Below are 10,697 nucleotides of genomic sequence, written 5' to 3' on the forward strand. Positions count from 1 at the left end.
CATAGAGATTTAAACAGACAGTGACAGATCAGTGGAACCATAACACCAAGTTCTGTCAGTCAACACAATGTGGAGCTTCACAGCACAAATCTGAAATATCAGGTGTTAACAGAATGATGGGAACCAAAACAGACCGGCTGCACCGAGACACTGACCCTGCTGTTTTTACTGGTCAGCTCCCACTCTGTCAGTGACTGTGTTTCATTGTTCAGCTCGTAATCATGAAAACAACTCTCTCACTTTCTAATGAGTCGGCAGCAAAAGTCAGTGAGTCATCTGCAGTTATACATTTTAATAAACTGATGATAAAAGTTTGAGACTTTAATTTAAAATGTTTATGAGATGATTTTGGTCCAGATGCTCTGTTACTTGTTTTCCTGAAGGTCAGAGGTCAAACTGTCAATAATGGAGTCTGCATGATCAAGGTGTTACAGGAGGAGGAGGATAATCACCAGCACAACCTGGCAACCCAAATGTTTTTCTTATTCATGTTTTATAACTGAGCTGTAAACGATTTAATGCTTTACTGTAGTGTGTGTGTGTGTGTGTGTGTGTGTGTGTGTGTGTGTTCCAGCACAGGTGGTGTACCATCTGTTGTTGTACTTCATCATCATCGTCGTCAATCTGCATCGTCGTTGACACATTTGCCAACCTGAGGAGCAAAGAACAGGGGGAGGAGGAGACACTGGAGACCAGGTGTTTCACCTGTGGGGGGCAGATATAAGTAAATGTCTGATGAAATGAAACAGCTGTCAGACCCCATCCCTGCATGAAATGAATACGCAGTCTGCTGTTAGTGATGTTTGTCATTTCTATTAGTGAAAGCATAAACTAAAAATGAGAAAAATTTATTCTACAATAAAAATAAAGAGAGTGAGGAGAGAGAAAAGGTTCAGTAGACAGGTTAAAGTCTGACCTTAGTGAAACCCACAGTCAACTATGAGAACCAGCCCTAGTTCTTGGAAGCTCTTCTGGTTCTGCTGTTTGAAGTAGTTTTCCTGACAGACCGATAAAAGCAAACTCACCTGCAGAGTTTTTCCTCCCTGTGACCTTTGACACGTGGCTGTGATTCCAGAGAGTGAACTGAATGTACTGTAATGTGTCTGTAGATGACGGAGCCCAGGAACAGGAGGCAGAGGATGAGGTTCTTGGACATTCAGGAGGGAGCCAGTGCTGCAGGAGGAAACCTCCAGATCTATAAAACATAATGACAGTCTGATGATCAGCTATGGACTGTTCACCCTCGTTAAACGATACAGCCAGACTGATGGACTGTGTTAAAGGAGAAAATGATTCACACTCTACTGATGTTTCTCACCAAAACCAGAGGAGAGTTTTTTGTTTGGTTTTTACTGATTGTGAGTCAGACCTGTGGTCACTGAGGGACACGGACTGAACACTGTTACTGTATAAAGATTAAATTATCATCTTTGGAAACATTGTGTATTACAATAATTTCCTTCAGGGAAGGAGGAGGATGGTAAATTGAGGGATAAAGAATTCTGAATACATAAAATATTGGCTATGAAAAATGAAATGCGCGTTTTCTTTTTTTATTAAATTAATTTTATGAATTTAGTAAAATGTCATAGTATATGTGGCAAGCGAGGGGGGAGGACACACACACACACACACACACACACCTCTAGGTTTTATGCATTACAACGGCTGGTTACTTTAAAGGACACCAACAGTAAAATACTTTAATCCGATAACGCCACCCTGGGAATTTCACCAAAGGAATTGTGAACCCTCAATTGATACCAAATATTTCAAAAAGGCAAGAGACATGGTTCCATCCATCAATAATATTTATTGACAATATATCAACATAAGGATCATCATTAAAACACAATCACTCAGTGGCAGGGTAAATGGATATAACTGGAGCTGGGGGCTTACTAGTGGCAGGGTAGGCCCACGGAAACAGGATCCCAGGAGAAGTCACCCTAAAGCACACGTGCACACACACACACACACACACAAGTGAAGTCAATACCAGGAGACTCAAGACACAGCACACAGGAAGAGGGCTCCACCACCAGAGGAGGACACCAGCCCCCCCACCACAGGTGCCCCGCTCCTAAAAGAACCAAAACATAATTAGGGGATTACACTTCCAACACAAAGTATAAAAACATACAGTGGCTGAATGATGAAACCTGGACACTGGTTATCAGCAGCTCTCAAATGGCCTCCTGCCAGTGATGTAACCAAGGAAAGAAAGAAAGTAAACTGAAGAAAACAAGAAACTGATCATTAGTGCTAAATGGTCAATTCTATGAATAAATCAGCACTTAAACCATATATAACAATACACAAATGAAAGTGAGGTGAAAGGGTAATCCCACATTACAAATCATACATGTAACAAAAGAAACTACACCAAACTATCTGTAAATAGACAAATGTGTGACTGCAGCTCACACAACATAACCTGTACCTGAATAAGGCTGCTTGGATGGCAGCTGTATTACTGCAACATAAATAATAAATCACAAATAATGCAAACAATACGAAAAATAGACAACCAGGCTGAAACTTAATCAGAACACCGCAAATAGAATCCTGCTCACAATCACATTTTTTTTTTTTACCATTCATAGGACGTTAAATGATTACAGGCCAAACAACTGAGAGGAAAACCACCAGAGGCAAAGCGATCAGCAGGAAGGTCACCGCTCGGAGCACGGGAAGCAACAGCCAGGAGATCTACAGAGTCACAAGCAGCCGAGATAAGCGGCCGCGCAACAAGGACATGCCAACCTGCAGACAATAACGGAGACCGTCTCCTACCTGCGGCAGAGCGGGAGCAAGGTGACCCGCTTTTATAGTGTGTCCCCTTGTGGTGATTGGCCAATGATCACCAAGCGATCTGACAGAAAGATCCTCTTAGGCCAAAAGCTGCTACAACAAATCTTTATTAGGCTACACACTGTAAGGCTGGAGACACACTGGATGTGTTGTGTGTGCGTCGTCTAACAGATGAGAGCAGACACACTTCCTGCCTGCCATCATGGAATCTAGAAGTTTGGCATCTTGCCCATTTTTCCTGCAGGACTCAGGAACAGAAAACATGTGGACAGTCATTTTGACATCATACCAGCAGCATTACACAAAACTGACACCTTCCACTGTAGTGTCTGTGTGGAGGCTGAATCCCAACATGTCATAGACGTGACAAATTAGAAATATATTACAATATATCCAGCTCTGTCAAACTAATAATGTAAAATTGATTTCAACCTCTGTGTCATAAACAATGAAAAAACATTTATGAATCATCTCCCATCTGCCCCACTGCCCTCTAAGCTCCTGAGGAAATATTCCTCTTGGGGTCTGTTTATAAAGCCAGATATATTCAATAAGTTGAGCTATTGGTTGGTTATTGAATGTACTGTAAAGAGAAGCTGTCTGAGCCTCTTGTTTCCTGTTGGATGGAATAAAACATGTAACTGACTACAGTCTTCCCTATGTGGACAGATAAGTTGTGTGTTTTCCAGTGATACATAAAACTTCTGTAAGAGGCTCAGTCATCAGAACAGAAGTGATTATTGTTGGTTCATGATTATTGTTGACTAATTGTTCTTTGTTGCTCACAGTGGCTGATGTTGAGTATATTGTGTGTGCATTACAAGGCCTTTGGTGCTAAAATGAGCCTCCTAGTGGTATTTTAATTGATCCATGTTAACTAAATCCAGCAGTCACAGAATAAGGCTTTGTTGTAATGAGTGATTTCTATGAGACACAGTCAACACTGAAGCCAACTGCTTGGTCGACACACGTTCTACAGATCAGTTACATGTCACATCTGAAGCAATCGGAAAAAAGCTGTAATTCCTGCCTTGGTGTTTTTGTCACAGGTTTATAGTGATCACTTGTGTCTCGCTGCTCTGTGTAGACGTAGTCTGGCCTCTCTGTCTTTCAGCTGCCAGGTGCCTTTGTAAAACCTGCTTTAGTTTGCCTTCCTCCACTTTGACCTGTTGCCTGTCGATTTAGTTTCTGTCACTTGTTTTAAAGGGACACACTCACAGTTTGAGATGTGGTCCGAACGCATTGATGAGTGGCCTCGGACAAAAGGATCAAATGTGATGTAATGTGATGTCACAGGGTTTCTGTGTTTAATGAAAGACTTTTTAATACCACACAGAACGTAACTGAAAACCTGTTTCACAGTCAAACAGGCCAAAGTATGAGAGTATGATGGAAAACCTGTTGTCACGATATGACCCCACATTATTCATTATTACGGCACAAATTCTGAGTACTTTGCAGCAGCATCCAACCACTCAGACTGGATTCTGGGACAGTGAAGTGATGGAGGTGTGTCAGCAGCTGCGTTCCCAGCATGAAGCTGCTTTTCTGCACAGACGTGTTCAGTGCTGACGTGAGCTGCAGAGAGACGCACATTCATGAGGAAGACTTTGGTAAACTGGAACTATTGCTTTGCTTTGAATTATTTTCACCAGAGAAAAATGATTTTCTATTATTTTTAAGAATTTTCAAACTGATTTTGAGGATTTCCAATGCATTTCATGTTGGAATCAGTTACCCTAACTGTTGTTTCAATCAGCCTGTAAAGTCTTCATTTGAGAGGAAGAGATGAGTTTCTGTGTGAGCAGAGGAAGAACAGCTGGTTGTAAAAACTGCTGAAGTCCAGATGAGTAGATTTGAATAATGACAGTGTGATGCAGGAGATGGCTGTAATGACTTGTGTTGTTATGATGTGTTCTGCAGCAGAGGAAAACATTACAGTGTGGCTGTCTAATCATGTAAAGCTGCTTTAAAATGTCTCTCTCTTCAGTCTGCTGCCTGTCATCAATGTGCTGCTGGTTTCTTCCATCATGGAAAGGTTTGTTTAACACATCTGACAGTGTGTTCCTCTTCAGTAAATCAGATCTCCCTGTTCATTGATTATGTGTAATGATAAGCAGAAATAAGGTTGTGGGGTTTATGAGGAATGTGAGGAATTTGATCACATGATTGTTCTCCGTTTGAATATTGTTGTTTGTGAGTTTGCTCGGATGCTTTCAGAAAACAGCCAGGGGCCAATAGCCAATACTGAAGAGCCTTACACCTGCATTCTATCTACTAACCTTCAGGCCACTGGCTGTAAAATGAAGTCTGATTGGTTTGAAGTCGATGGCAAAAGGTAGGTAGGAGAGTGTAGGAGAACAATGTCGAGAAATCTAAAAAGTCGCTAGAGGAAAAACCCAGAGGAGGAGTAAAGGAGGAGAAAGGTGAGAAAAGGTATTTGAGGAGTTTGAAAAGGAGATGAGGAAGAGATGAGATGAAGAAGTGAAACTGATCATGTTTCACTGCCCTCCCGTGGTTAAGGTGTGGAACTACACTGAGAAGTCATATTAGTGGCTGGATTGCCCAGGCTCTGTGTTCACAGAGGATCTCTCTCATTATCTTATTTAAAATTGTCTTGAATGACACAAAAACACTCTGACTCAGAGTAAAACACAGAGAGGTTACTCTCTTTTTACCAAATTGCTGGCAGCAAGTTTTACTAAAGAACTGAAAGAAGTCCCAAAGAGAAGGGGCGGGTCCACAGGGAATTAATCTTCACTAATACACAAGGGCATCACACAAATGAATAAAATACCAGTTCTATCAGCAAAGGTCTTGAAACTAGATATTTTTTAATACAGTTGCTGTTATTGTAGACTTTACTGTTTACTGTCAAATGAATTTGGATCTGAAGGGCATTTTGTTTTAGTCAATGGTCCTGACAGACAGCTGAGGTATTCCAAGTTCATCAGCACTGCAAACTGTTTTTCTGTGGAGTCCCAGCACTTCAGATTGGATTGTGACCTGATTGGATCTTTGTTAAGTTGCCAGTATCAAAATATGCTGATTTTTGTTGCATTATTCTAAAACACTGATGCAACAAAGCACATTGGGTATAAGTAACTCTGGACTTCTCTGGACCTGTGATGTCTCTCTGAGGAGGTGTTGTACTGCTAAAATACTTTGATGAGGATCTCTCACTGTCCATGACTCAGATCACTGCTCCATCATTATTCACTCTCAGAGCTCTGTGTGTGTTGTGTTCAACCCTAGAGCAGCAACACACAGATTCTGCTGCAGCTGGACCTGGACCTGGACCTGGACCTGGACCTGGACCTGGACCTGGACCTGGACCTGGACCTGGACCTGGACCCAAACCTAGTTGTGTGACCATGAAGAGCAACCAATCAGTGCCTCCTCCTCGTAATTTCAGACAATCTGTTGATGGAAGGTAAGAATTTAAAACTGTCAGAAAGACACTTCACACTAAAAGTTAGTTGTTGTGTTTATTCAAAAATTCAACATATTCTCTATCAGTTTGTATCCAACATGCACATTTATCAGCTGTGTGTTTGTTTCAGGATCCAGCAGCAGAGACCAGACTCTCCTGAACCCAGCTGTCTGTCTTTAAAGAGCCACCTGTCGAAGGATGTTATGTTAAATTATATTAGATGAATGGAAATCAAGAGGATTCTATTGAAATAGTGAGACTTGATTTTTATATAAAGGTGAACAAGGTCGAGTCTGTTTTTAATAAATGATGGTGGAACATGTCAAACACACACACACAGACACACACACACAGACACACACACACAGAGTAATGTTACTTCCTGTAGCTGCAGAGGGGAGGAGCAGCTGAAAGTGAAAGTGTTCAGTGAGCTCAGACTCCATTTGAAGTGGACGGAGCAGAAGGAGGGAAACTGAAGGCTGAGGCAGGTGAGTGTTAACACAACATTATTATTATTTTACTGTCAAAGTCTCTGAGTCAGTTTGTCCCTGTGGACTGTGGAGGGAAGAAGAGTCACAGTGAACTTCTGTCCACACAGAGACACTGAGAGGAAAACCTGTGTGTGTGTGTGTGTGTGTGTGTGTGTCTTGAACAGCTTGTTTGTCCTGACTCTTGTGTGTGTGAGCTCACAGTCAGTGTTACTGGTTTCCCTCTCAGACTGACTGAAGTCCTGAAGATGAGTGATCGTGAACCTCCAGACTTCAGTCCTGAACCTGGACCCTCAGACTCACAGTAAGAGACCTGCTACAAACCTGTGAACCTCCCAACTGTCTCTGTAACAGTGTTTAGTGTGTTGAGCTCCTGCAGTGATGTCACTTCCTGTAACAGCTGACGTAGTGTCGCAGAAAATAACTTCCCCTGGTTCCTCTGACATATCAGTGTATTAACAGTGACTGCTGAGGAGCTGGTTTCTTGTGAAATGATCCCAACAAAGAAGAGTTTGACTTTTTTCTTGTGCATATTTTTGCTGCAGCTGATGAACATGACAGAGATGTAAAGATGTCAGTAATTAAAGGGCCGTGGTGGAGCAGAGAAGCAGCCACAGAAGAAGAGAGCAGTGTGTTGGTGAACCTGGATGAGCTGGGATCTAACAGAGTTGACCACACTTTGCAGGATCATTTTACAGCCTGAATGATGAGCTTCACATGTCAGAGCTTCACTCTCCACAGTTAGTTTGATCCAAACTACAGTGAGCAGCTGTTGGAGGAAATGACTGAGCCTCTTTAACATCAAACTAGATATTTGTCAGCTGTTTATACAGATTTCAGGCTCTATGTAATATGGGCCGCTGATTGTAAAGTGGTTCATACTGAAATAACAACATTTCATCATATTTAGTCAACTTGTGTTTTCTTAAACCAGATCAATATTTGTGAACTTTGTCATATTCACATAAAAATAATGTAATGTTGATATTAAATCTAAATTTTAATGTAAAAGCTAAACATTGGTGAAACTTAATATTTAGCTAATATGCTAATTCACACTGCTGATCAGAGGAAGTACCAAAATAAAAGCTCAATCCAGCATTATCCTCAGTAAGACAATGTTCTGTACAAGGAAAATAATTGATAGTGAAGTGAGACTAAAATGATATCCTCAGGATTTGGAGAGAGTGAAAAGTTTTTAGGGAAATGGTTTGATGAGAAAATGACATGGACTGTACATCTTCAGAAATTAGTGGACAAATGTTAGAAAGTAGTAAATGTAATGAGGTGTTTAGTTGGAGGTGAATGGGGGCAGACAGACCTGCTTTGGGGACCATATACAAAGGGTTAATTAGATCAGTTTGGGATCATGGTTGTGTGGTTTATGGATCAGCAGCAAACACATCTTTCAAAAATAAGATCATGTACAATGTCAAGCTTTGAGATGATGCACAGTTGCATTTAAAACAACCCCAACTACAGCATTACAGGTGGAAATGGGAGACGTGCCTTTAGAAATGAGAAGATGACAGATATCACTGAATTACTGGATCAGTTTACAGGGTCATAGTCCAGGTCATCCAACACCAGAGACATTAAACCTGGCTGGGAAAAGGAGAAGAGGGAAACAAAAAGCTTTGGGTGGACAATGAATCAGAAAGCTTCAGAACTGAAATGAGATCAATGAAACGTCAGTCCAACAGTACCATTGTCAGCAATACCACCTTGGATACTTCCAGACGCCACAGTAGATTTCACATTGATAGAAAATAAGATAAAGATAAGTTCATTTATAATCCATGTACCATACAAGCTGACACTGACAGTTGCCATAGTTACATCCAGATATAGACAGATGCATCAAAGAACTCATCTATTAAAGCTGGAGGAGCATTTTTTATTCAAGAACTTCAAATGAAATGTGAGAACCAACTTGCAGGACTGGATGAGACCAGCACATCTCAGTAGCTTGCAGGACACCTTCTGAGACGACCGGCTGGTCAATGTGCACCATTGTCCTGGGGAGGAAGAACCATCTCTGCAAGCCCTCTGGCACTTTAGCACTGGCTCTGTTGTCTGTACAGTTTTGAAATATGTTATTCCACCACTGAAAGTCGCCCAATAGCACCAACAAACTGAATGATGGAGGCAGCGGTAAATCAACAGTTCCCATGTTCTGTGAGGTAGAAGTACTGTTTTTGTCAATGGAGTCTGGAATGTGGCTTTGAATAGAGCAATGGCTGTTTCTGGTTAAACAAAAAGGATCTTGCCTTTAACAAAAAGGTCTGTCTCAGTAGGAACCCTGTCCAGAATATTGTCAGACACATATATTAATAATCTGAACCTGTTAGTGGCAAATCAGAAACTTTCAGTGGACATACTAATTTGGACAACTGCCTTGTTTTCTTAAGTTGCAGCCTTTTACCTCTTATTGTGTTCTTGCATCATATTGGACTGACTCCATTTAGACCCAAAATGATGGAAAATAGGGCCCAGGTTTGAAAGTATCTGAATGATCTTAGCCACAGCTTTAAGAAGAGTAAATATGACAAAGTTCACAAATATTGCTGTAAATCTGGTTTTAACATTATTTGCAACTAAATGTGGTGAAATGTTAATATCAGTATGAACCACTTTACAGTCTGTGATCCAAAATCTTACACCAGCACAAAGCACAACACTAGTGTCTTTGCTAGTGTGTGTTGGTGTTAAAATGAGGTGAGGTCTCGAGCGTTGTCGACTCATTTCTATCTCATTTCATTCAGTTTCACCTGAGGCTGTAAAATATGAAAGTGAGGGAACAAAAACATGCATTGCAGTTTCAGGTGAATATTTTTCAGCCGGGCCTGTTTGGTGGAATCCTGCTGTAGCTGTAGACGTCTGCTCGCACACTTTCACTCTGCACACCAGCAGTTTCCTCTGCAGAGAAGAGCTCTGTCTTACTACCTGCTAAATCCACCGTTATCAGAGAAATCCACCAAGGTGCAGGTGCACCTGGCTTTTAGAGGGGATGGGAGAGAGCTCTCTGTCCTAAATGCTCTGGCTCCATGTGCCTAGATGGTTAAAATAGGCCCTAAGTCTTCAGAAGGAACCAATGGGCTCAGAGCTGAGAGCCACAGACAGAGGAGGGAAGTCACAAAGTGTTGAGAGACGAACTCACACACTGTTGGTTTGGCTCTTTTCATGGGGTTTGTTGTCAAGAACAATCATGTAGAATAACAGCAGAATGATCCTTTAATTACACACAAGACTGTCTTTACCATCACTGATATCTGTGCAGATGTAACTCTGACAAACTGTGTGTTTGTCAGTGAAGTTGTGTGATGGTCAGATGAAGCCTGCAGCAGGATGTGGTGTTTGCTGTTGTCACAGTCATGTAGAAACACACAGGCCTCCTTGTGTGAAATGAAGCTGAACTCCAGAGAAAGAATCAATATGGAGAAGAAGAGCAGACACATCAGCAGCCATTAGTTTTAGTCAGGATGTTGTTTTGTCTTCATTTGTGGCAGTGGCAGTGTCGGGGTCACAGACATCTGATCCTCTCATCTTACCTTTGTATCACTCTGCTTCTTTAGAGCTGATGTGAGACAGGTCATCAACAGCTGGAGACTGGACACATTTAATGACTGACTGACACAACAGTGTTGTTTCTGGATGCTACTGTGTTGCTTCCATCCTTCAGTACAGTGTGCGGTGCTGGATGGTGACGTCACTGCAGGACGTCAGCTGAGAGTTCCCACAATGACTCTGTCATCAGAGAATTGATCAGTGATCCATGTGATATGAATAAAAACATGTTTGTGTTTGCAGAGGTCAGAACCACAGACTGAGAGCAGAGTCTCCAGGATCCAGCTGTCTGTCTATGAAGAGTGACCAGTCCAAAGAATATCCTCCAGTCTTCAGTCCTGAACCTGGACCCTCAGACTCACAGTAAGAGACAGTTTCTACTGTAAACTGAGCTG

The 10,697-nt window shown here is 41.7% G+C and overlaps 2 protein-coding genes across 5 annotated transcripts in view; one reads left to right on the plus strand and one right to left on the minus strand.

The window, feature by feature from the left end:
• LOC139611995 (protein NLRC3-like) overlaps window positions 1-10,697 on the minus strand; it is a 418,379-nt gene that overhangs the window by 181,621 nt on the left and 226,061 nt on the right. The window lies entirely within an intron of this gene.
• Window positions 3,393-10,697, plus strand: part of LOC139611997 (NACHT, LRR and PYD domains-containing protein 12-like) — a 201,306-nt gene continuing 194,001 nt past the window's right edge. Inside the window, exons 1-4 of one of the 3 annotated variants that reach the window (XM_071467105.1) lie at window positions 3,393-6,247; window positions 6,378-6,735; window positions 6,965-7,039; window positions 10,546-10,665. In XM_071467105.1, the coding sequence (XP_071323206.1) occupies window positions 6,984-7,039; window positions 10,546-10,665 (176 nt within the window). In that variant the 5' untranslated portion in view covers window positions 3,393-6,247; window positions 6,378-6,735; window positions 6,965-6,983. The remainder of the gene's footprint in view (window positions 6,248-6,377; window positions 6,736-6,964; window positions 7,040-10,545; window positions 10,666-10,697) is intronic. The other 2 variants (XM_071467106.1, XM_071467107.1) reach the window with 2 other exon arrangements.

This window comes from Trachinotus anak, unplaced genomic scaffold (assembly GCF_046630095.1).
Source record: "Trachinotus anak isolate AG129_WGS33_773 ecotype Australia unplaced genomic scaffold, CSIRO_AGI_Tana_v1 ptg000029l, whole genome shotgun sequence".
Taxonomy (NCBI): domain Eukaryota; kingdom Metazoa; phylum Chordata; class Actinopteri; order Carangiformes; family Carangidae; genus Trachinotus; species Trachinotus anak.